The sequence below is a fragment of the Mauremys mutica genome, chromosome 17, assembly GCF_020497125.1.
Source record: "Mauremys mutica isolate MM-2020 ecotype Southern chromosome 17, ASM2049712v1, whole genome shotgun sequence".
Lineage (NCBI taxonomy): Eukaryota > Metazoa > Chordata > Testudines > Geoemydidae > Mauremys > Mauremys mutica.
In genome coordinates, this window is record NC_059088.1 from 25,655,856 (window position 1) to 25,682,513 (window position 26,658).

General features: G+C 49.8%; 1 protein-coding gene across 2 annotated transcripts in view; it reads left to right on the plus strand.

Moving 5' to 3' along the window:
* Nucleotides 1-26,658, plus strand: part of MEF2D (myocyte enhancer factor 2D) — a 165,447-nt gene that overhangs the window by 128,398 nt on the left and 10,391 nt on the right. For both annotated transcript variants that reach the window (XM_044991012.1, XM_044991013.1), the window contains exons 5-8: nucleotides 5,161-5,298; nucleotides 11,607-11,817; nucleotides 13,524-13,580; nucleotides 20,141-20,331. In XM_044991012.1, coding sequence (XP_044846947.1) covers nucleotides 5,161-5,298; nucleotides 11,607-11,817; nucleotides 13,524-13,580; nucleotides 20,141-20,331 — 597 coding nt within the window. The remainder of the gene's footprint in view (nucleotides 1-5,160; nucleotides 5,299-11,606; nucleotides 11,818-13,523; nucleotides 13,581-20,140; nucleotides 20,332-26,658) is intronic.

Sequence of the window (26,658 nt, forward strand, 5' to 3'; positions counted from 1 at the left end):
TCTCCAGGAATTAAAGATTAATCTTTAAGTAAAGATAATGTCATGTGATGAAACCTCCAGGAATTCATCCAACCAAATGTTGGCAACCCTAAGGCCAAGGCATTGGGATCTGAAGCTTATGCCAGGCCCTGTTTCACGAGCAATAACTGATGCAGCAGGCAGTTAGAGTTGTAGGAAAGAGATCTTTATTGAACATGCAGAGAGGCCGAGCCTGGATATCAGGTTGCACTCCAGAGCCGCTAGACGTCACATCAAACTAGCTCCCTCCTGAAACCTGACCCACTTTCTTCAGTTCTGCTCCCACGCCTCAGACTCCAGGCCCTGGTTCTGTTTTTAATATTGCTGTTGGGCCCAGACCGAGGAGCCGTCTCCTGTCTTGCAAAGGTGTAGCTCGGGCAACACAAGATCATACGAGCGCTGCAAAATGTGTTACATTTTGCAAATGACCGTGTGTGTTAGTGTGTGCATGTGTTGTATGTGTTTACATTGCGGGAAAGAGGGAAGAAAGTATTTTACAGCCCTTTAATGTTCAAAATAATAATAACGTAATAATTAAATATTATAAAACTGATGACAACCAGGCAATAGGCAGCCCTCCATTCACGTGCCGTCTGTAACAAGTTAGATACTTCGGTGATGAGCATTGTATAAAAGCAGAATGGAACGGGCAACAACACACAGTGACAAGCCCTGGTGCACAGTTCCTGCACTTGTGTAATAATTAAGTGGTTGATGCACTCCAGGCTCATGGATCACCCTACAATAACAAACCGGCATGCCCCCTATGTTTTGAAGTAAGTTAGCAAGGAAACTGAGTTCACTTTCATTCAGCCAAGGGATTATTAGAGATGATTGAAATTTTTATGCACAGAAAAAGGTGTGTGTGTGTGTGTTTGTGTGTGTGTGTGTGCACGCACTTTTTGGCAATGTATCTTGCCACGAGAAATGTATTACTGAAAATTTCAGGGGTTTTTTTTTGCCAAATTTTCCATCGCATTTTAAAATCAAAATTGTTAGCAGAATGCTTTGCTTACTTGAAAACCCAAACAGTTTTGAAAATGATTTCAATTAAAACATTGGGAACAAATACTGCTTTTTAAAAAAAAACATTGGTGAAAGAGCAGAAGGGAAATGGCTGCATTTCAAATGCTATAAAACAGAAGCAGCTTCAAAATGTGTCAGAAAATCGGTTTTCCCATTATTTTGACTAGCTGTAAACAATAAAAGGAAATGTTACATCCTATTATTAAATAATGGTAAGCCCTAGCTCTTATATAACACCTTTTCATCTGCAGATCTCAAAGCACTTTAGCAATTTCTTGCAGTAGCACCTCTGAGCTCCAGAAATGGACCAGAACCCCAATGCGTTAGGTGCTGTACAGACACAGAACAAAAAGCCAGTCCCTGCCCCAAGGACCTTAGAATCTTAAGTGAGAGATACATCCACCGTTGCTGCGTCAATTCCATTATAAACCCATATTTCCCAGTGCTCACCGTGTAGGTAAGGCACCTCTTTGAGATAAAATTTGGCTTAGAAGCAGATATGTTTATCTGTGTTTGGGAAGACGAGAGGAAAATTGTCAAGGCATTTTTTTTCTCTTTCAAGTTTGGCATGAAAAGAGATCAAGACTTCCAGGAAATTATATGTTGCTTTGACTTTTAAAAAACCCCCAAAAAACTGGCAAGTGCTGGTTCCATAATAATGCCTAATTGCTTCTGGTATTTTGAAAATAACATGATTACATGTGCGTGTGTAATGCAATCTGTAAATTGGCTACTGAACACGAGACAGGAACTTTTTGTCCAAACTCTCCGAAGGATTCTTGCTGTACGCCGTGCACAGCCTACACATGGAAAGCCTGTGTTTCCAATTAATGGGACTTCCTTAAGAGTACAAAGATGGTCTTGCAGTTAAGGAGCTGCAGTCAAACTCCAGATTCAGTTCCTGGCTCTGCTACAGACTCCTTGGCCTGCATTCTCTCCCCTGCTAAGGGTTTGTCCACACTAGATAGTTTTAGGTCATGTTTACACTAGGAGTGTTTTACCGGCACACTGCACCAGCAAAGCGATCCTAGTATGGAAGCAGCTTATATCTGCAAAGTTACATTCTATTGGTATAGCTTGTTAACTCCCCCCTCCCCAAAATGAAACAAGCTCAACTAGTAAAAGCACATCTTTGCCAGTATAACCGAGGTTATCTCTACACCACAGAGTCATACCTCTGGCACTGCAGCTCTAGCGTCGTAGTGTGGATGCTTCCTACATCAACGGAAGGGGTTTTCCCGTCAATGCAGTCACTCCACCTCTCTGAGAGGCAGTAGCTAGGTCGAGGGAAGAATTTTTCCATGTCTACACAGGAGGTTAGGTCAACCTAACTATATTGCACAGGGATCATGCCTCTTCACACCCTTGACGGCCATCACTGTGCTGGCAGAAGTCTGTAGTGTAAACGAACGCGTATTGCTTTAACTATACCGGTGTAGTTAAAGTGATACAATCCTCCTAGTGTGGCTGCCATTATATTGGCACAAAGGTGTTTATACTGGTATAGCTATATGCCTACACTATAGAGATTATACCGGCCAAGCTACGTCACAGTAGGTATGGTTTTATCTACACCAGTGGTTCTCAAACTAGGGCCCGCCGCTTGTTCAGGGAAAGCCCCTGGCGGGCCAGGCCGGTTTGCTTACCTGCTGCTTCCGCAGGTTCGGCCGATAGCGGCTCCCACCGGCCGCAGTTCGCCACCCCAGGCCAATGAGGGCTGCAGGAAGGGTGCCCAGCACGTCCCTTGGCCCTTCCTGCATCCCTCATTGGCCTGGAGCGGCAAACCGCGGCCAGTGGGAGCCACAATCAGCTGAACCTGCAGACACGGCTGGTAAACAAACCGGCCCGGCCTGCCAGGGGCTTTCCCTGAAGAAGCGGTGGTCCTGGTTTGAGAGCCACTGGTCTACATGATAGGGACTCTAATGGCATAGCTACTGCTCCATAGTGTAGACACAACCTACACCCATGGAAGGGGTTGATAGAACCTCTCTTCCTTTGACCTAGCTGCATCTACACTGGGAACTAGATTGGCACAGGTACGGTGGTTGGGTGCCCTGGTATGTCGACCTAAATTTGAAATGTAGACCAGATCTAAGTCACCTTTACAGCAGTAGAACTGTTCACACTAGGGCCTTTACTTGTATCTATTTGAGTAAAATAAATCACCCTCTTAACTGAAATTGTTTTATCGGTAACACTTTTAAGTGTAACCCAGGCCGGCAGCTGCTCTTGCCTGGTCCTACGTCCCATTTTCAGGGCCCTTTACACGAGCAGAGTAGTGTAAAAAGACCTTTAGTGTAAATGAGAATCAGCCCATGGTGCCCGAGCCACAAAATTCAGCTCCAGATTTCAAACACTGCAAAGATCCGAGCTCGGTCAGGTTAGCTCATATCTGCATTTCCTTTGGGTGTAACGTTCTTCTTTGAGATCGGCTCTAACTGGGTCATTTGGGTCCAGATTTTGAATGCCCCAAAGGCCAGGTTGGCACAGAATCAGGTCTTTCCTTGTTTTGTGAGGTGCCCAGGGGCATTTGATAAATAACAGGTAGGACAATAACAAAGCCAGATAAACGTAACTAGAGAGCTGCTAAGCATACTGGGACAGATTCTGATCTCACCTCAGTGTGAATCCAGAGTGACTCCACTTCCCTGCAGTTGTGTTGCTTCGGATTTACACCACTTTAAGTGAAGTCAGAACCCGACCCCCTGATTTCAACCGAGTTGTAACTCAGCTTACGCCAAAGGTGAATTTGGCAGCTGGCCAATGAAAAATGTGAGCTTGTTTATTTTTTAAGTTAAAGAAGGTCATTGCCATACAAAGTATACCTCATTTCTTGGTGCAGACACAACCTACTTCTTTAATACAGTTCTGCTGTGTTGGTCTTGGCACATTCCATTGTACATTACCCCAAACCCCTTACATCTGTTTAAAACCGTCTTGCAGAATTCCACCCACCCATTTTGCTTGGGGCAAGTAATATTGTTGTCTTTTAATAGGAGAGGAAATATTTTAATAGGAGAGTAAATATCATTAGGGTTTTCCCCTTCTCACCCACCCCCCCAATCATTATAATGATGGGAGAATAGGTTTTGTGTCTGAGCTGGCGCAGGGGCAAATACATTCCTGATGTGAAGTCAATGGAGTTCCACCAACTTGCACTGCCATAGGGTCATCTTCTCTTCCAAAATAGAAGCACAATCCTAACCAGATCCTATGGGCTAGATCCTTATTACAAATGAGAGTAAGGCCCATAATTTAATCTTTCCGAATCCTGCTAATTTCAGTGGTCTCTTGTGGCTGTGAGTTCCATGGGTTAACGGGTGTTTTTATTAGTTTATAAAACTCTGTTCAGTTCAGTTCCAAAGACCCGTTGTCTATTAACTACTACAAGCCTGATTCTCATTTACACCACTCCGGCAGCGTAAGGGGCTCTTAAAATGGGAATAAGTTACATCTACACCCACTTTAAAGAAGAACCCAGGCCTCTGGGATTTGCCCATGATCACATAATGAGTCTGTGGAGAAGCTAAGCTTTGAACCGAAAAGGATGAGCCAGAAGAGCTACAATTATTCTAATAGGCACAGTGTTGTTACCACAGCTCCATCCCACTGAAGCAATGTGGAGGAGTCGCGGTGTAGATGAGGATCCGGCCTTGTAGGCTTTTTCTTGTAACTGGGAAGCAGAGCTGCTTGCATTTTTGGTGATTTTTTTAAAAATTGAAATTGAAATTTTAACAATTACTCCTGCCCAGTTTTTTTAACGTTTTGAAGATTGTTTTTCCAACGTTTTTGAAATTATTCATTTTCTTCAAATATTGTAAATTTGGGAATAATTTTTGGCCCCTTTACATTTTGTGGATGTTTTTACTCGTTTGGTTGTTGAAATATTGATATGTTCCCCAAATTTTGAGTAAATTTCCCCCATATTTCAGCTGCATTGCCCTCCCCCTGGCCCTGTTTCCGAACCAGCTCTACTGGGAAGCTAGCGACAACGTTTTAAACAAGCTCCCGCCATTTCCATCCGTCACACACCTGCCTCCAACACCCTACCAGCTCTCCCTTCTCCAGCGTACCCTTCCTGCTCCAGATCTCAACCTGTCCTGGTTGTGTTTTCAGACATTAAGAAAGAAAGGTTTTAACGGTTGCGACAGCCCGGAACCCGATGGGGACGACTCCATTGACCAGAGCCCCCTGATGGAGGATAAATACCGCAAAGCCAGCGAGGATCTGGATATCCTCTTCAAACGATACGGTGTAAGTACTGCGCCCCTCTGGGCAGAAATCCTTCATTATGTTTTTCTTTTTTTCTTTTGTTCGATTTCTTCCCAATCCTACCCCCGTCCCCGCCACCTCCCCCGCCCTCTCAACGTAACAGGCGCTGAACAAGAAGCACAGGGGATGCGAGAGCCCGGAAGGGGACGAGGTGTTTGCACTGACCCCGCAGACGGAGGAGAAATATAAAAAGATTGATGAGGAGTTTGATAAAATGATGCAGAGTTACAGGCTCGCAGTGAGTAGCTGGTGGCCTGCACATCCTGCCCTGGACCCCCTAGCAACGTAGAATGCAGAGCGGCGGGGGTGACGACTTTGCATGGCTTTGCTTACGGAGCCTTGCTCTGCCTTGTTCGTTTGCTGCCATAGGGCGTAGCAAACCCAGGGCTAGGGAACGTCTGGGAGGCAGCATGGTCTAATGGTTAGAAACAGGCCTCGGTGATGCCAAGGCCCCTTTCGGTCGCTATACCAGCATAAAGAGGTATTAAAGTAGGTGGAAATGCCTCCTTCCAGCTGGTATGGAGGTGGCGGAACGTCCTTGTACCCATCCTAATCTCCTCTTCTGGCCTAGAACACAACACATTATGGTTGTTCCCTCCTATACAAGGCCTGAGTCTCAGTTGCATCATTCTGGCCTTAAAATGGGTATAAATTACCCACCTTAAGGCCCCTTTACGCTGTCAGAGTGGCGTGAAGAACTCTCAGGCCTGGTCTGCACTTAAACGTTTTAGGGGTATAACTCTTTTTGCTTGTGGGAGGGGGATCACCGTTTACTGAAATCATCATACCAGTCCAGCCCCTAGTGCGGCTGCAGTTAGAAAAGTGCCTTTTGCCGGCTTCGCGTATTCCCCTGCTCATGCAAGAATAAGATACAAGCACTGTAGCTGCAGCTGCACTAGCGGGGGTTGCGCTGCTTACTGATCAATGCAGCAGAGACGCCCTTCGCGTAAATGAGACTCTGGCCCGAGGGCCCAACCCTCAGCTATATTTAGGTGCCTGATTCCCATCGGTTTTGAAGGGAGTTAGGCGCCTAAATACATTGGGCTTCGCTGTCTAACTTCGAGCCCGCACACTGGAAATGTTAAGACCAAGGACCTTAAAAATCGGTCCCATTGCTATTAATACTGAGTCAAATCCTGAGGCTCTTTGTACTCCAGCAAACTCCTCTGAACTTCAGTGGGAGTTTTGCTTCAGTTCAGAACCTCGGTATTAATATGTGTCACGGTGGGGAAAGGGAGGGTCGGGTTATGACAGTTGCACCCCCGCTTTGGGATCAGATCCAGTTTGGGGCCACTCTGCTTTCAATCCAGGCGCATCCATAAGGCTCCCGGCGCAGTTAGTGGATGTGGCAGAAATCCAGGGTGGTTTTAGCCTGAGACGACAGCCCTGGGGTGGCATCAGGACAGCGATGAAAGGGATTTGTGTTGAGGGAGGGAAGAGGGCATTGCAAATTAGTTGTTAGTTCAAGGGAGCAAAGACTTTTGAGTCAGGCAAGCCATCTTCAGGGAGATTAGCCTTCCAACTCAGGCAGCCGTAATTAACTCACGTTGCAGGAGTAGAAAGGAAGGCAGCTTTCCAAGCGCTGGATGCAGGATAAAAAAAATACCCCAACTCCTTCCAACTGCTCCGTACAAGGCCATGGGAGCTATTTTTTTCTTTTCTTGAGACTTCACTCTTGAAAAAGCCAGAGGTGGTGTTTTTTTTGGCTGACTCTGCCAGTAAGGGTCGGATGCTCATTTTCCCCATGCCACCCCTCTGGCAGCATAAAGGGCCCTTTACGTGAGTGTAACTGTCTCATTCGCTTTACACCGTCAAAGTGGGGTAAAACAGGTTTTAGGGCTTGTCTGCTTAAGGAATTGTTCCTAAATAACTCCCATGTGTTGACACACACGTGTTCTGGAATAAGAGTGCCTTCTTTCTGTTTAGCTTAACTCCCTCGGAAAGTGGGTTAAACTAACCGCAGGAGACAGCCCTCTTATTCCGGAGTCAGAACGTCTACACGGGGAGTTATTCAGTTACAGCTGTGGCACTTTCAAGTCACACCCTCTGTGAATCTGCATTCACTTTCCATTGTAGACACGCCCTTAGTGTAAATGAGAATCGAGCCCCCCGGAATAGGATTTTAAGGAACGTGTAGCTCCTTGGGCTTGATTCTGCCTCGTGCAGTTCATCTGGAGCTTTGCCACTGTCTTCATTGGTACAGGAATCGCAGGGTAAAATTCTATATCCTGCGCTACGCAGGAGGTCAGAGTAAAACCATCACAATTGTCACTTCTCTGCCCTCAAATCTGTGGGTCTGATTCTCAGTTGCCCCGTGCCTTGTCGTATCGTTCACACCAGTGCAAAGTGGGTGTAAAACGCTGCCAGATGAGTGTGTAGCATTCAGCACTCGCTTTGCCCTGGGGCAGATAGTTACACCAGGGCAGGCGAATGAGAAAACAGGGCACTATCAACCTATACATTTTTTATTATTTGCATTATAGTAGCGACTGCAGGCTGCAGCCTGGGACCAGGGCGCCATTATGCTAGGCACTGTGAACATTTATAAAAGAAGAAAAGTCCCTGCCTCCAAAATCTTGCAGTGTGTAGCATCCCAGAAGCGGGTTGATTAGTAGCCAAAGCATAGCATCTGCCTCCTTGACTACACCTCTCTTGCAACAGGATTGAATAGTGGATTGTTGGAACAGATGCTTTTCTTTTTAACCAGCTTTTTTGTGTGATAATGAGAACTAACCCAACTCATCTGCCGGGGAAGCTAATGACGCCCTGGTCCAGAGAAACTGGCCGTAACAGGGTTCTGCATTCTGAGTGCATTTGAAACTGGCTTTCGAGAAAAAGAAAAGTCATTGGCGTTTGGCTGATTAATGAACCTCCCCCCTCCCCCACCAGATTTTGGATTGTTGTGTTCATTTCAACCCTTTGCCTGCCATAACACTGCAGCTCCCAGTGCTCTGCAATCAGCTGCTGGCCTCTGGGAGAGTGGGAGCTGCTGGTTGAGGGATCATTTGCATGTGCACAACTCTCTTCCCCGCCTGGGCAGGAGCATGGGGAAGATTGGTCGATTAATGGTTCAAAGGTGCAGTGTGATAGTTAGGAGCTATGGGCCGAATCCTGTCCTCCAATCCATTCATTAACTCTCACTTACGTCAGCGGGTTTCACACGTGCATCTGGGGTAGAACTATGCCGTTAGCTAGTTAGTTCGTGTCTGTCTGTCTTTCTTTCTTACGCAATATTGCATTGCAGATTTAAGGGCCTGAGTCTCACTGACAGTAGGGCGTGTCTACACTAGCAATGCCACTGTAGCTGCGTCGATGTAGTGTAGACACTTCCTACAGAACAACGGAAGGGTTTCTTCTGTTGCTGTACTATATCCATCTCTCTGAGGCCTGGCATACGCGACAGGGTTAGGTTGATGTACGCTGCCCTGCATCAACCTAGCTGTGCAAGCGTCTTCACGTAAATTTTGCTCCTGCCCACGTAAACGCCTCTCTACGCTGATCTAGTAACACCAGCTCCCTGAACGGCGTCGAGTCACGGTCGATGTAATTAGGACAATGCAGTGTCAGTACAGACGCTCCATTGCTTTTGTGGACTATTACTGGCTTTCAGCAGCCACCCCACAATGCCGCACCCCGACAATACAATCGACACAAGCGCTTCTGGTGAGGACGCACGCCGCTGACGCAAGGAGCACGCACAAGCGATTTAATAACTGTAGGGGCCATATGCCGACGAAAGTTAGGTTGACGTAGTTTTGTAGTGGAGACGTGGTCTAAGAGGCAGTAGTGAGGTTGACTGAAGAGTTCTTTCATCAACTTAGGCCATGTCTCAAGTAGCACTTGTATCAACAAAACTTTTGTCTCTCAGGGATGTGAAAAAAACACCCCTCCTGAACGACATAAGTTTTGCCGGTGTGAGCTCTCTTGTGTACAGGAGATGCTCTCCCGCAGACGTAGCTGCTGCCGCTCATTGAGTTGGTTTCATCATGTCCACGGGAGAGCTGTCTCCTGTTGGCATAACGTGGCTACACAAGCTTGTAAATGTAGACCTGCCCCTAGCTGTGTCTACACTGTGGCTTAGGTTGGCTTAATTACGGCTGTACATTTTTCACAGCCTGGAGCAATGTCGTCAAGCCAACCTAACTTTGTAGCATAGACCAGCCTTGAGTCTCCTCTATGCCGCGTTGGCTGTCTGTGTGTGGGGGGCTTAAAGTGGCCTTAAATCTACCCCAGAGCCATCTGAAGAGGCCTTAGTGTCAAGGAGAATCTGGCTCATAAAGTCCCTTGCCCTGCAAAGCTTACAGTCTTAAAGCTCAAGTCAAGTGACGTACGGCAGCACTAGCCACGAGCAGGGAGTGGTCCTTAGCACCTGCTTGCTCCCTGAAACGGCTGGATGCCCTGGAGATCTGTGAAGGAGATGGGGGGATGATTGGTAGGGAGGCGGCTTTCCCATCCAGGAGCCCCTGGGAGGACAGAGGCACGTCTCTGCCATCCTCTCTCATGCTCGTTCTTCCTCTCCTGCACTAATACAAAGCTGCATTTGCCCAGCAGCGCTTTTGTAATGACATCTCGGCGACACCAAAAGACCGAGAAGCTTCCTGGCTTTGCAAGGCCAATGAAATTAAAAGAGGGTTTTAGCAAAGCCCTGGGAAAGCCTCTGAGCAGGTGCCTGCTCTTGCTAATGAAGAGCAAATCAGGGACATAAGAAAGAGTGATCGGATAATCTGGGCAAAGTCTGGCTTTGACAGGAACTGAGCGAGGTGGATCTGTCCCTCGAGCCAGGGGCCAAGGATCATGAATTAGAGGCGTGTCCATGCTTGAGGGTCAGAGCCCCAGATCTTTCCATTGACTGGCATCCCAGCAGCTCCATGAATCGATAGGAGCCATCTACAGCCTGCTTCTCTGGAGCAAAGCTGCACCTTGGAAATGCTCCGATCTGTCACTCTTTCTATTACAGTAGCCACCTAGAGGCTCCGGTTGAGGTCAGCTGTGTGGAGCAGGGACCATCTTTTTGTTCTGTGTTTGTACAGCACCTAGCGCCATGGGATCTGGGTCCGGGACTCCTAGGCACTAGCTCCGTAAAGAGCATTAATAATAATCGGGACCCTTTGTGCTGCATGCAGGACCCCATTGTACATATACCTAGTAAAAGATGGTCACTGCCGTGTAGAGTTTATGACCTGATTAGACAAAGGAAGTATTATCCCCATTGAAGGGGTGGGGAATTGAGACACAGAGGGATTAAGTGACTTGCCTAAGGTCTTTCATAGGGTCTGTGGCAGAGGTGGGAATGCCCCAGAGTCCGAGGTTGGTTAGTACTGTAACCCCAAGACCATGCTCCCGTGAGAATGAGCACAGGCGCTATCAAACTTCATACTAATATGGAGGGAAGAGCAAGCTCTTTAGGGCTGGGTCTGTGTGTCCGTACAGAGCCTTGCACAATCCCGATTGGAGCCTCTGGGTACTACAGGAATACAGATAGTAGCTGTGAGTAGGGCCCTGGGATCTTACACTTCTGTGCAGAATCTACAGGATCTTTTCACTGAGATAGACTCAGCCAGATCCGCAGGGTAGCTCCACTGACTTCAAAAGAGCCCTGGCCAGTCACACCAGCGGAGGACCTGGTCTATTAAAACTCCACGGGGCTCCGTTTCTCTCCCTCGGAGGTTGAAGGGCAGCTGCTGGCCCTTGTCTCCTGTGGGTTCAGAGCTTCTCGTGCTAAGACCACTGCACTGTTCCCCTCTCTGGCATTCCAAGGGAGCCGCTTTGAGACATCCCCAACTCTCTGTGCGCTGTTTTAAAACCAGTGTGCTGCGCTCTGGAGGTAAATAAATGCAGGTGTTGAGTCAACACCACTCTTCCCCCCAAGCAGCAGATTGCAGTGCTTTTTAGCTTCCATGTGCCCAGATGGACATCCGTTTGCCCTTCTTTCTCCATCTTCCTAGAGGGGATCCTTGCCCCTTTGTGCCTGGGGCCAGATTCCCCACTGCCCTGCACCATTTTCACCCGTGTAAAGTGGCTGCAGAACGCTAGCAAATGAGAATGGTGCTGGCTTTCCCCCACTTTGCACTAGTATAAACGACCGCACAAATTGCAGGGCAATAATGAACTGGGTACATATTTGGACCAGATCCCTAGCTGGTGTAAATCAGTGTCGCTGCATTCCAGGCCGAGGATCTGGCCCGTTGTCGCGCCGTGAACCAAACAGAAACCTGCTCCTTGGCGGAGCGAAATGCCTTTGGGTGACTCCCTCGGCGCCAGTCCCCGCTTTCATCCGCCTCTCTGTTCAGTCTGCAGTGCCCGCTCCGAACTTCGCCATGCCAGTGACGGTTCCGGTGACCAATCAAAACACGTTACAGTTCAGCAACCCCGGGGGCTCCTTGGTGACCCAGTCGCTGGTGACCTCTTCGCTGACAGATCCAAGACTCCTCTCGCCACAGCAGCCGGCCCTGCAGAGAAACACCGTGTCGCCAGGTTTGCCGCAGAGGCCAGCCAGTGCGGGTGAGTGTTTGGCCTAGTGCGAAAATAGCCAAGAGAGGGCACCAGTGTCTTCATTCCTCCCACCTCTCGCTCCTTCTATCTGTTGTCTGTACAGCACCTAGCACAGTAGGGTCTGGTCCATGACTCGGGCTCGTAAGTGCTACTGCCGTACAAGCAATAAATAATAATAATACTTGAAATGGTCCTGGATGCTCAGCAAAGATCCCATGTGATGCAAATGGCAGATGCAATTCTTGTGTCACCCGTTGAGCTGGGCAAAGAACAGAGTTTTCAGTTGGCTGACAATTCTTGAAAAATGGGGGGGTGGAATCGATTCGGGTTGAACCATTTGTTTCGAGAGGAGAGCATTCCTTCCCCATCCGTTCAGAGGTCCCTCTGAGGCAACTGCCATCACAGAAAATCCAGTGTCGTAGGCGCGGCGTGCTTGCACGGTGGGAAGGAGGAGACGCGCGTCAGAGGAGAACAGCGAGCTGCACTGTCGTTTCTAAATCAAAAGCGGTGCTAATGGAGCGGAGCGTGTGGTCGCCTTGTGTGAGGTCAAGGCTATCGCCCGCGGCTCCAAGGCATCTCTGAAACGGGGATGCAGACTCCTGGGTACTGTGTGTGTGTCTGTCCGGGAACATCAGGAATCTGAGGTCAGTTGCTCGAAGGCTGCTTCGCACCACTCTGTGTAGAAGGGTGTTAAAGTGAGTGGAACTGTAATGTGCATCCCCTGGAAAGCCTCTTTACATTGCCAGCTCTGTGTAAAGGGGCCTTAGTGTAAATGAAAATCTGGCCCTAATTATCTACCACTGGGAATTACTGGTTCAAAAAATCCTAGTGCAGATACTCATCTGAGGATATGAACTCCTGAGTTCTATTCTTAGCTCTGAGAGGGGATTGCAGTATAGTGGTTAGAGCAGGCGATTGGGAATCAGGACTCCTGGGTTCTCTTTCCCTCTCCGTGAAGGAAGTGTTGTCTAGTGATTAGGGCAGGGGACTGAGAATTAGGATGCCGGGGTTCTAGCTCCTGATTTTGGGAGGGGTGCGTGGGCTAGTGGTTAGACCAGTGGCATGGAAATCTGGACTCCTGGGTTCCTTTCCCAGCTGTCTAGGTGGTTATAGTGAGGAAGAGGGATTGTGGATTGCTCGAAGAAATAAGAGTCTCGAGATGTGGTCGAACAATTCAAAACAGCAAATAAATTCGCAAAACTCAAAGTCTGTTTGCAAAGGGGATAAAGGGCTTGTCTCCCTGGGAATAGCAAACATTCCCTGGGAAGAGCTTTCTAAGCCCTATGTGCTCCATGTGTCTTCACATGACACCGCCACGGTAGACTTCTCACGCCTCTCCGGCTGCCTCGGGAATGGTGTCCATTCGGTGCAAATGTTACGGGATAGATCCTCTTTCCAATCCCGGAGCCGGGAGCGGGTTCCCTTCTGCAGAGCGTGTCCCCGCCCAAGGAAGGCTCGGAACAGCAGAGCCATGCTGTTTTCCAAGCCTAGTATTTTGGAATGAGCGTCTGTGCTGCGTGCCGCATCCCCAAAGGGAATGTATCTGTGTAGATATTGTTTCCACGCCTGGAAGTGCTGTACATTTTACCCTGGATTTTCTCGATGGGAATGTTTCACTGTTGATTCCCCCCCGTCCCCCACGTGCAGATAGTCAACTGCTGCTCAATGCACCGAGTTCTGAACTAACTTTGTCACCGTCTCTCGTTGCGTTCCAGGGGCGATGCTCGGGGGAGACTTGAACAACACCAACGGAGCCTCCCCAAGCCCAGTCGGTGAGTGAGAATGCTGCCCTCCCCCTTTCTGGATGCAGGCTGGCCCGGAGCACCGGACTGGGACTCAGAAAACCTGGGTTCTGTTGCCAGCGCTGCAGCTGGCCTGCTGGGTGACTGCAGGCATGGCACTGCCCCGCTCTGTGCCTCAGTTTCCCCACCTGTAAAATGGGGATACTCCTACTGCTCTCCTTTGTAAAGTGCCGTGAGCTCTATTGATGAAAAGAGCTAGGTGTTATTACCGGCAGTAAAGATCCCCTCAGACAGCTGAAGTCAGGCCTGATGTGCAGTTTCAAACACTACCAAGTCTTTTAGATGTGGATTTTCAGGTCAGTAAATTTGGTGTGTCAGGAGGGGCCTGTGGTTAAACTGCTAGACTGGGCCGCGGGAGGTCTGGGTTTGGTTCCTGCCTCTGCCGTAAGGGATAATTTTCTCTCGCCCGCCTCCGCCCCTTTTTGTAGTTTTGTCTCAGGGGAGACATAAACCCAGTAGAATTAAAATCTGAGTCAAACTTTGCTTAGTCTGGTGGAGGAGAATGGTAGCCGTGTGGCCAGAGCAATTGGCCGAGACTTAGGAGAGCTACGTTTGATTCCTAGCTGTGTCACGGACTCTGTCTATGACCTTGGGCAAGACATTTAGGGCCTGCTTTTCACTTATGCTAAGGCCCGTATATACCACTCCGGCATCATATAGGCACCGTAAATGTTGGTGCAACATCCACTGCCAGAGTGGGATAAAGCGGCTTAGTGTCAATGAGGACTGGGTCCTCTGTGTCAGTTCCTCATCTGTAAAATGGGACTAATAATAGGTTGCTGGCCCCACGTCGTGTCTATCTCAATAAGCTCTCCAGGGCAGGGGCGGTCTCCTATTAGGTGCATGGCCAGCCCCTAGCGCAGCGCAGCCCTGATCGCATTTGGATTTCCGGGTGCTCCCGTGCTGTTACGTCTAATAATAATGAGCAAAATTTGTCAAAAAGAGCCCTAAATCCGAACAACGTGGCTGGGTTTAATGAGAGCGGGTCATGCGCATCTTTGGCACGGCATAGAGAGGGTTTAATCAAGAGTGAGTTGAGCCCTGGATGCTTTGATGTAAAGGAGATCGGCATTACGCTCCCAAGAGGGATTCAGGAGGCCGGCTCATGACTGAAAACCCTGGGCTCTGGATCCTCCAGCCACATGGACCCTTTAGAACAGGGCCGAACTCGAACCCCCACATCCACGGTGCTGATTCTGTGCTGCCCGTCCCAGGCTGCCTATGGGCTGCCAGGTAGTCCAGAATCCCTATCTCACCATGCACTAGGGGCCAGATCCCAGCATGCCCGTATGCAGGGCTGGCTGTGGGAGCGGGGCAACGTGATGCAGCTTATGGCAGACAGCCCCTCCCTTGCCCTGCTGCGGTGCCTTTAGGTCTCTGGTATATTGCCAGGGTGGGGAGCCTGTCCCCGGGTCCTCGGAGCATTCGAAATCTGGCTCTGAATTTTGCTGCTCGAGCTCATCTGCAAAGTCAGGGCTGCTGGGAAAGAGGCGCTAAGGACTGGCCCGTACCTCCAGGCAGAGACACGCTCTGTCACTTTCTATCACCCCCCCACAACTCGCCCACCTCCCCCCCGGCCCCCACGTCAGCTGTTGTGAGCGGCTGTTCCAGCTTCTAGCTTGGCAGGTCCCATGAATGTCAGAATTGACGTCACTGAAGCATTCCTCTCATTCCTCCAGCCACTCCAGGAAATGGAAGCGGGGCCGCAGGGAGCCCTGCGATTCTCCCAGCGCCTGTTGTTTTCAACCCAGGCCTCGTTCCCAAGATCCCATCTAGCCCCTGTCCTCACCAAGCCCCAGACAAACTTCAGATGGCAGCATTTTGGGGCAGAGAAGTGGGGAAGAGGGGGCGCACCCCTCGTACTCACTAGGTAGATGAGGCTCCACGGATATTCCAAAATCTTGGGGCCAGCCGTCGACTTCGGGTTCCACATGAGGCAGTCGCTCCCCTCCTCCGTCCCCCTCACGAACATCTCTCTCCCGTTCTCGCTCCCCTCAGCGAGAGAGCTGAGCCTGGCAGGCACCCAGTCAGCACTGTGCGATCACCTGCGACCCCGGGCGCAACCCTCCCTCTGACCGCAGGCCTGGATCACACTGGGGATTCCCAGCCAGTGTGGAGCTGATGGATCGGCTCCATACCCTGCGCCCAGCCCCAGGTGGAGAGAGGGGATTAGGGGGCTTGGCCAGAGCGCGTTGCACTGCGGCTGTTCTCCGATCCCCAGGAGTCGCAGGGGGCAGATCGGGACCATGCCTAGAGCGCACCGTGCCGTGGCTATTCTGTGCTCGCCAGGATCCATAGGGAGCAGAGCGTAGCAGTCATGAGGCTGCTCTAGCTTACCCAGGGGGCTGGGCTGGCTGCAAACAATCTCAGGATACAGGTGCAGACACATCTTAAGGTGTCCCCACTCCCAAGTACAGGAATAGAGTCACTGAGAATCAGGCCCCGTGTTTTCAGCCCTCCCTTGCTTACGCTGGGTCCCGCTCTGCGGAACAATGCAGGGCTGTAGGATAAGGGTCTTCAGGAGAGCAGGCCCTCTGAAACCAGCGCTGCTGCCGCTTAGCTCCCTCCCCCCGTATCCCCCCCTTTTCCCTTAGAGGGGGGATCAGAAACGCGGGACGGTCTCAGGGTCGAGGTACCAGACGTTTGTGGCCAATGGAGTGTGTGATCCGGAGGCGATCGATGGAATCCAACCAGGGATTTTGAGGGGACCTGGGGCTGAGCAGAAGGCTCTGAGATCCTGCTTTTCTGCTGACTTGTTTTCCTCTGCCCCCCTGCGGTCAGCAGAGGGGACAGAGCGGGACAGCTGACATGTGGCACGTTGGGTTCTCAAAGCAGCATGCTTCCTGTGTGGCTTGAACACGCCACATAAGGGTTCTGGGCCAGATGCTGGCAGATGGCCAGCAAGCAGTAGCAGGCACCTGGCCAGCCGTGCTGCTGACCGTGGGGGTGGGATGCAGAGGAGTCCAGATGGGTGAGGTTTTTCTTCAGCCGAATTTCAACCTGCAACCCACATCTTCCTCCTGCCCCTCCCAACCCCCTGAAAGACCCAGCTCTGTGGATACAGGGGACTGCATAACTATTGCTATTCTGCACTGGCTCAGAATTTCATGGTGATATCAGGCTTAGAACTCAGATCTTCCTGCTCCTAAAGTGCAAGCCCGTGCTGCTTGAATTCAAGGAGAGTCCCTGATAGCAGTATAGGGCTTATGACACATGGTGAGAAGTTCTGATTCCATCCCGCAGAGGGAAGTCTTGCGCAAACACATCAGCCAGCCCATTGCAGTATACCCCCCCAGATCTGCCCAGACAGTAAGGCAAAATGGTTGCCATGGGAGCCATTTGTGCGTCTTTTATGTTAAGGAACCCTTATGGCTGGAAAACATAAGTGTTTTGAACATTATCTGGCCTTGCCCCACTCTGCTTGCACACGGTCTTGCATAAAACCCTATAGCAAGCGGCTGTGAAAAGAAATCTACTGAAAGCGCTGAAGGTCGAAGAGGAAATTTTATGCACCTCCGTCATCAATTAATATAAAAGCCGGTGGCCTTGCAAACGAGATAGGGTCTATGCAGAACACAGTGCACCCATGGACCAGGCTAATGTACTGATTTACCAACATGCTCAGGAGCTGCATTTGACGCAGAGTCCACACACCCCCTTCTGAGCCCCTTTACAGGGCATAAGCCAGCCTCTAACTGTTTGGGGTCAGGAGGGAAGCTTCCTCAAGGGCAAGCGATCCCATCACTACCAGGGTTCTTGCAGCTTTCTTGGAAGCAGCGGGTACTGGCTACAGCAGTTGGTGCTGGTTAGAGGCAGCATACTAGGCCAAATAGACCACGGGTCTGGCAATCCCTGTGTTCCTTCAATACAAAGCAGCCCAAAACCGAGCAGATTTGACTCCCCGCAGAAGATCCCACCTGCAAGGAAACGGGGAACAGCCAGAGTTCCTTTATGTTCCAGTGATCTTCCGCTACAGGCCAAATTCTGGAGGCCGTTGGCAGCCAGTGCAAATTAGAGCAGCCTTGAGGCTTCTCTAACTTACGCGGGGGATTCCAAGCTAGCCCAGAGCAGTCCTAGAATCAGATGAGAACAAAGACGGCTTTAAGACACCTTTGCCATCTCCCTCCTGCTCAGCTGGGTCAAACGCTCCTTAGCTATAGCTGAGGATCGGGCCCAGTAAGCTGACAACACATCGCCAGTGTCTCCTTGTTCGCCCGCACGTCCTCACTGGGCCTGATTCACCTCTCCTGCGGCGCCTGATCCAAAGCCCAGCTGTCATCAGTGGGAGCATTTCCATGCTCCCAGACATGTACAGTCGTGTGGTAGCTCCTTTGACTTCAGTGCCGTTCCAGATTTGTAGCTATGCAGAACACTGCACTTGTGCACCAGGCCAGTGTAAACACCCACACCCACCTCCCTCCAGCGTCAGGGCATTACCATTTGGGGGCAGAGATCTGGCAGGGTAATTAATGGGTATAAATTACGGCACAACTCACTTTAAGACCCCTGCACCAGAGCAATCGCGAGGCGACTGACAGTAGCCAGGTTGTGCGGGTTTTCGCCCCAGCTGGGCGCACGTCACATCTGAAACACCACTGCCACCAAGCCGCCCCCTGAAATGCAGATGTGGCGCGATTGTGAATCTGATTAATAATGCAATCAGCGACCTATTTTTCCCAGTCTAATGTGTGATGAGTGTGAGTGCTGAATCTTGGTGATTGCTAAATGTCTTTCTAACTTAGGGGCCTATTCAAAAAATAATAATAATAATCTCCTCAGAACAATAATCTCATCCAATTGATTCTTTTCCTGACGTTCATCAAATCTTTTTTTTAATTTTTTTTTCTTTTTTTGCTTCGCATGTAAAATTCTAAATTGGGGTGGGCGGAAGAGGAGGGCGGACCTTTGCGCTTCACGGGGGTGTTGGGATAAGGGGCCCTGATTCTCAGTTACACTTTAAAGTCAGCGTGACTGTAATATGGGCCTTCTTTGAGGTCCCTTTACGCTGCCAAAATGGTTCAAAGCGGCCCCAGTGTAAATGAGAATCAGGCCCTTAATATTTGTTACTTGTATTGCAGTAGTGCCTGGAGGCCTCAGTAAGTGGGAGGAAGGGTGGCCTGGTGGTTACAGCTCTAGATTGAGGCTCCAGAAAGGTGGGGTCACGTCCCAGACATTTTTGCAACATTAGACAGATCTTGGTGCCTCAGTTCCCCATCTCTAAAAAGGGATAACAAAAAGGATAACAACCCTCCTCTGCCTTATAGCAGGCTGGTAAGTCAGGAGAGCTGGCTTTAGATCTCAGCACTGCCACCGATTGAAAACTAAATCCATTTCACCGGTTCCTTCTTAGCGCAGTTACCAGCATGTCCGTCTCAGGTGCAGCAGGCTCTGAGGCCGAGCCTCAGCCCGGGCAGCATTGTTACAGAAGGAACAAATATTTTGTAATGGGCTCTTCCGTCTAGCAGAGAAAGGTCCAAAACGATCCAAAGGTTTGGGAGTTGAAGCCAGACAAATTCAGACTGGAAATAAAGTGCACGATTTTGGGTAATTAACCATTGGAATAGCTTGACCCAGGCTCACGGGGGATTCTCCATCCCGGGCAATTTGAAATCAGGATTGGGTCTTTTTCGAAAAGATGGAATTATTTTATGGAAGTTCTCTGGCCGGTGTTACACAGCAGGGCAGACTAGATCAGAGGTCCCCAAACTGTGGGGTGTTCACCCCCTGGGGGGGCATGGAAGAACATTTTGGGGGGGAGCGGCAGGGCCTGGGTCAGCCCCCATGGGGGGCGGGGAGGAAGCGCCACCCAGCCCCACTCTGGCCCCACTTCCAGCCTTGGCCCCTGGCCATGGCTCCATTCCCGGCCCCGGATCCAGACCCGCCCCTAGCGGCCCCCTTACCTCTGTCCGTGCCCTGCTCCCCCCCCCAGCCATGGCCCTATTCCCGGCTCCTGGGGGAGGCATGGACAAGGCTGGGGGGACTGGGGGTGCGACTGTGAAAAGTTTGGGGACCCTGGACTAGATGATCACAATGATGCCTTCTGGCCTTGGAATCTATGACAACAAAAATGCACGATCGCTCGTAAGGTGCCCAGAGACTGTCGTGGTGGGACCAGCTGAGAACTGAGCTGGGTGCTGGGCGTTGTGGTCAGACAGCCCCTGCCCAAAATTGCTCCCGTTCGAAGAGACCCGCCCGACAAAGGGTGAGAGCGAGGCTGGATCACGGGGCCTGATTCTCTTTTACACGAAGGCCCCTTCGCGTCACTCCAGCCGTGCAAGGGGCCTCAGAATGGGCAGAAATGACTTTAAGCCCTCGTTGCCCCGTGTAAAGGGGAGTTGGTCGAAGTCAGAACGAGGCCCCTGCTCTTTGGCGCTGCAGCCTTTGAACGCTCATTCTGCAGGGGGGTCGATGACCGTGAGATGGGCCCAGCTATGGAGAATGGGTGCAGGGTGATGGAGAACCGAGCCCTGCGTCTCCTCTTCCGACTGTTTCCGAAATGTCTTTGCTTCCCCCCACCCCGCCCCTTGCAGGAAACGGGTATGTCAGTGCCAGAGCCTCGCCGGGTCTCCTCCCGGTCTCAAACGGCAACACCATGGGCAAGATCATCCCAGCAAAGTCGCCGCCGCCGCCCTCCCACAGCACGCAGCTCGCCGCCAACAGCCGCAAGCCGGACTTACGTGTGATCACCTCGCAGGGCGCAAAGGGGTTGATGCACCATTTGGTGAGTGCCGCTGAATTCCAGGGTGGGGAGGAGAGGGGGGGAATTCTCTCAGTGTCTGAGCTGCTGCAGCTCCCACCGGCAACCAGATTCCCGAGTCAGAGCCCATCCTGCTGCAGTAAACCGGGGTGTGGCCATTGGCTTGTTACTCTAGACTGCTGCGGTATTTCCCAGCAACGGTGCATAATGCTGCAGCTGGTGACAGCGCTGCCGCTGGATTATTACTATAAAGTACTCTTAATATTCCCCAGTAACGGCCCATAATGTTGCAGTTTACAATGGTGTTGCTCTAGACTATGGCAATATTCCCCAGGAGTAGCCAGGCTGTCCCACGACAAGCTAACAAGATTTTACTTGGTCCTGCCTCGGTGCAGGGGGCTGGACTGGATGACCTCTCGAGGGCCCTTCCAGCCCGCCATTGCTAGGATTTTACGATTCTCAGATTGTAAAGGCGTATGACTGGCTCTGTCTTAGGGGCCGGACTCTCGTTTATACTAGGGCTGCTTTGCACCACTCTGGTAACACAAAGAAGTTTTAAAGGAAGCGTAAATCCAGTGGGCCAGATTTTCAGTTAAGCCCAGGCCCCTTTAAACCCCTCATGAAATGACCACCAAGTGTAATTTATACTCCTTTTCAGGCCCCTTCGGACTGCCAGAGCCGTATAAAGTGGCCTCCGTGTAAATGAGACTCAAGCCCTGGGGGGAAAGGGGCGTTTCATTCTGGGCGTGTCTTCACTGCAAAGTAAACTCGAGTTACAACCCGAGCGTTGCCTCGCCCTTGAGTCCTGTCCACATGCACAAACCCTTAACTCAAGTGTGGTGCTATTAACTCACGCTGGCTGGCCCGTGATGGGGAATTGATTACTGCTTGAGTGAGCACATCAGCTGCTAACACATCACTGTGGTTCTGTCCACACTGCCGATAAAAGGTGTCTGTTTCATGTGGATTAGCTAACTTGGGTTAAAATAGCAGTGAAGACATGGTAACTCAGTTTTTAACTTGGGTGAGAGCTCAGATTCAACCCCAGCCTTCCCCTGGGCTTTAATTCGAGCTGCTAACCCAAGTTAAGAACACAGCTATTTTGCAAGATAGACCTGCCCTCTGGGTATGAATAACTAACTGGAGTGGTGTTAACTTGAGTGTAGAGAACTCGAGTTAACTCTGCAGTGAAGACATAGGTATTGAGTTAGCTAACTTGGTTTTATACCCCTCTCACACCTTTCTTCCCATCTGACAGTCCCAGTCAGAGTACTCAGAATGTGTCTACACTCCAGCTGCTATAGCAGCAAAGCCACAGCATTGCAGCTCTGCTCCTGAAGTGTGACATTTTTCACAGCCCCGAGTGACGTAGCTAGGTCAACCTACATTTTTTGGTGTAGACCAGGCTTCGCATGCGGAAAGTTACCTACTCACATAAGCGTATGCGGGACTGGAGAGAATCAGTCTAAACTGTCTATGCAAAAAACAAAACTAAGCAAAAGATTCCGATGCACAAAAAGCCATGGGAAAGTTTTGAAAAACAAAACAATATTGGCCAGTTCAAATCCAAAATAATAGACGGGGATCACACCAAGTTTCTGAGACCTTGTCTACACACAAAAGTTGTCCCACATTAATTATATCAGTCTAGTTAAAGGGATGCAACCTCTCCTAGTGTGGACACAGTTATACTGGTATAAAGATGCTTACAGACACCCCCCGACTTACGCAATCGTTCTGTTCCGGAAAGCCTTGCGTAACTCAAATTTTACGTAAGTCGGAAACTTATACCAGTACGTTACGCAAAAATTTCTGCAGCTCGAAAATCCTATTTCTGGCTTATGGAACTTTTTCTGTAAGTGCGCATTTGCGTGAGTCGGGTCTTGCGTAACCCAGGGAGCATCTGTATACTCTCCTGTACAGGGGCTGAATGGGTATACCTGTATCGGTTTTAGCCCACGAAAGCTTATGCTCAAATAAATGTGTTAGTCTCAAAGGTGCCACAAGGACTCCTCGTTCTTTTTGCTGATACAGACTAACACGGCTACCGCTCTGAAACCTAACCTGTATAGTTACACTAGTGCACAAACTGGGTGTAGAGTGAGCTTTAGCTATTTTGAAGGAGTTTCTCAGGAAGATAAATGCATTAGCCTCTTTATTTCCGCTCATGAGAAGACAGCACTAAAGACTGCAGGCTTGAATTCCCCGTTACGCTAACGCCCCTTTACACCAGTATGGCAGCGTAAAGGAGTCCTAAAGGGGGTGTTGATGTCATTTATGGCCACCCTAGGGCCCCTTTCTCCTGCCAGAGCTGGGTAAAGGGGCCTCAGTGTAAATGAGAATCAGGCCTTTGGAGTTGGGCTTGGAAACAGTTGGCGAAAGGCGTAAATGTAACGGTGCCTCTTGGTTTTATTTCTGTTCTTCTGCATTCAGACGGAGGACCACTTGGATCTGGTGAGTTGCCTTGCGCTGTGTGTGTTTCCGTAGAGTCGTGTCCTGACATGAGTCTTTCTGTTTCCTTTAACACCTCCTTAAACACCAGGCCTGGAGGGATGGGGGCAGGGGTTAAAGAAGGCATTGAACATCACGGGCCTAATTCTCATTGACTCCAAGGCCCCCTTTACGCTGCTCTGGTGGTGTAAAGGAGCCTTCAAGTCAGTGCAACTGTAATTTCCAGTCCTGTTATTTTGTAGAGCAACCGAGAATTGGGCCCTAGGAATCTCTATGTCAGGGAAAATCATTTTCTGCATGGCAAAGAAAAGCTATAGGCCCGGGTCCCCGGCTGGTTTAAATTAGCACAGTTCCAAAGGGCCAACTCTCCAGCTGGTGTTAATGTTGGTGTCACTCCATTCTAGTCAATGGGCCAGATCCCTAACTGGTGTAGACGGGTGTCACTCCACTGGAGTCAGTGGGCCAGATCCTCAGCTAGGATAAATCAGCATCGTCCCATTGGCGTGACGCCATATCCCCAGCTGGTGTAAATCGGCATAGCTCCAGTAAGTTCAATAGAGCTACGCTGATTTACACCACTTGGGGATCTGGCCTAACACCGTTACAGGGAAGTTCTTCAAATATTAAGAACTCTTAAAAAAAAAAAAAAAAAACAACAACCCCAAAACCAGAAAGTGAAATCTGAATTCTCCGTCCCACACGTTCATTCACAAGAACTAATTTCTGCAGAGGAACACGGCTTCTCATTATTTTTATAGCTTTTCCTGCCAGCAAAGTGAGTGCTGTCACCTTGTTTGTGGCAATAATACCATTTTGTCCTGATGCTATTCTGGTGCAGCGCGGACGGGTAACAGGGTCGTGGCAGTCAGGAAAGGTTGTAATAGCCATAAATTACGGTGCTACAGAGCAGTGGATAGCAGAGCACTAATGGAAAGGTCTCCGGAGGCAAATTGCAGGTGCTTTTCCCACCCTGCTAACAGGCAGTGTGGCCTAGTAGGTAAAGCACTGGATGGGGCCTCAGCAGATGTAGGTCCTACTCTTGGCTCTGCTGCTGGGTGACCTTAGGCAAGACACTTCCCTGCTCTATGCCTCAGTTTTTCCTTCTGTAAAATGGGGATAACGGTATGGCCTTCCTTGATAAAGCACTTTGAGATCTGCTGATGAAAAGTGCTGTGTAAGAGCTCGGTAGTATTATTGCTGTATAAACCCATCTCATTTAGTGCAAACACGCCCTTGGCTCTGTTAACACAAAGGTCAGCTCAAACCTTCTCCTCTTACTTGGCTCCCTCCATATTGCTCAGCCCACCTCCCAGGTCCTCTTTCTATAAACAACCTCTCCCACCTCCTTTATACACAGGCATAGCGATGAGTCACCTGCCTCTCAGTGAGTCAGCAGAACCCACTTAATCCTTCGCCAGCAGGATCAACCCCAGCTAACAGAGTGGGCGTGTTTCTGGCAGCTTCTAAACCATAGACCGTGGAGAGCACCACAAGAGGGTTCACAGACTATTTAAAGGGATATTACCCTATTCCTATACACGACACTGAGACTTTTAATTGAACTGTAGAGCTATCCCCATCCATCACGACGTCAGTGACAAGAGATTTCACCTGGGAGCACGTATGCATGATGTTGTAATGATCTCGAATGGAAGTGTGGTACTCAGAACAGTTAACAATCTCGCATGGCTGTCAAAATAACCAGGGGGATGGAGAGCATTAAAATGCCGACAAAATGTGCCTGCATGGAGAGGCACTAAAACTTTGTTAATTATAACAACCTGGCATGGCGTGAAATCACAGCGAGTCCTAAATTGCTGACTTGATTGCAGTGTTGGGGCCTGATTCTCATTTACACTAAGGCCCCTTTATACCCCTCGGGGAGTAAGTGTAAATTACACTTACACCTATTTTAAGGCCCCTTTACCCTGCGAAAGTGGTGGCAAAGGGCCGCAGGCCCCTGTGTGCTTTACGGTTTTATCATCTTGCTATTGCTGTAACACTCCCATCAACCCTGCGGAACGGAAGAAGCTGCCTCCCTCCATTTGCTCTTTAGGGAAGTTGTTTTTCACACAGTTTGGGGAAAAGCAGTTTGTTTGGCTTCATCCTGAGCCTTCCTGGGATCTTCAGAGTCAGGGAATAGGACCAGTGCTTGGTCCTTACAGGCTCAAATTCACTCCTGTGCAGAGGATCTGCAGAAAATCTGAAGGGCTTGTCTACATTGGAGGAATTGACCAGAATAGCTATTATGGAATAAGCTGTTCTACAAAAACTGTTCCAGAAGAACTCTTGTGTGGACACTTCTATTCTGGAATAGCTCTAATGCTTATTAGGGTTTGTCTACACACAAAATTTATTCCAGATTAAGGTAGGGTGTTAATTTAAAGGAGAGTACCTATTCTTGAGTAACTCCATGTGTGGGCCACCTTCCCAAGAGGATTAAGCTAATTCGGAATAAGGCACTTTTATTTTAGAATCAGAGCATTCATACATGGAGTTATTCCAGAATAGTTATTCCTGAATAGCTATTCCAGAATAACTCCAGGTATAGACCAGCCCTTAAATTTCCATGCTACCTTTTTCTGAAATAACTTCTCCTGATAGACATGCCTTTACAAATTCCACTTAAATCCTAGTCTGGGAACTATGGGCCCGATTCTCCCTTGCCCTTTACCTTCGGCAAAATGGATGCAAAATACCACCAATTTCACCTGGTAGTGCTTTGCACTTGTTTTGCACTGGTGTGAATCACAAGGAGCCTGATTCCCATTTACTCTACCCCTTTACACCGCTCTGGTTATGCAAAGAGACCTTAAAGTGAGAGTGACTGTAGCAAACCCTTTCTAGTGTAGGCAAGGCCTTAGTGTAAATGTGGATCAGGCCTAGTGTGCAATGGGGGGAACTGGGCCCTTGAAATGAGACTGAAGTGGTGCATGGTCCTTGGGCTGGTGGAGCCCAGCTCTGATTTCCCTTGTCTAGGAACTCAAGTAAGGTCTGTACATTGGCTTCTCAGGAGCCAGAAAATGGCTTTTGGAAGGCCAGGTTCAGAGCAGCACACTGCACCCAATCCCAGAAGCTGGTCATCGGCTTGGCTTGTTACCGTGGGCTGGCTGGACCCCAAACTAAATCCTAGCCACCACTAAGGCATTTGTTTTACATACCCTTAACCCGTGGGGCAGTGGTCACAGACCGGGGTTTCGTTGGCTGTGGGATGCACGCCTCGGAAACCTGTTTCTCCAGCCTCAAGATTTAGTCGTTGTCGCCCGTATAATCGTCTGCCCTTGGTTCTTTGGAGCTGATCTGTCCACCGACTTGCCGCTTTGCAAAGAGCTGGCTTCTGAAACTGGCGCGCCAGGGTGCTGCCAAGCCAAGGAGACACTTGACTGACCGTTTGGTGCCTTCAAATGCTAAGGCGCGGTGGAGTGGGGAGGCTCAGGAGTTGCGTCAGCCTTGAGCGTGAATCCTGTCTGAATCTGTCTGTGTCTAGCGGCCCTATAGCACCCGTCTCACCGTCTCTGAATGCTTCCCGGGTAAATCAGATCAGCACAGCTGAGGTCTCCTGGCGGCATCTTCACGTGCCATTTTCGGAGGTGGTTCCCTTGCTCCCTGTCCTTCACGACCCGCAAGGCAGCTGTCGCCCTCCACTCCCATTGACCGGGCGCAGACAGCAACTCGCTGTCTCGCCTGGGGCCCGAAATGACCCGGCGGGCATCGCGCCATGCCAAGCACGGTCTAAGCTGGATTCTGTTTCGGGTTTCCTTGGGTGACATGTGCCCGGGTGCCTCGGATTAGAGTCAAGCCTCTTGAATCTGATTTAAATCAGATTAACATAGGCAGCCTGGATTATCTGGTTTGCAAACAGGGCCTCAGATCCACCCAAATAACTGGGGGGGAGGGGGG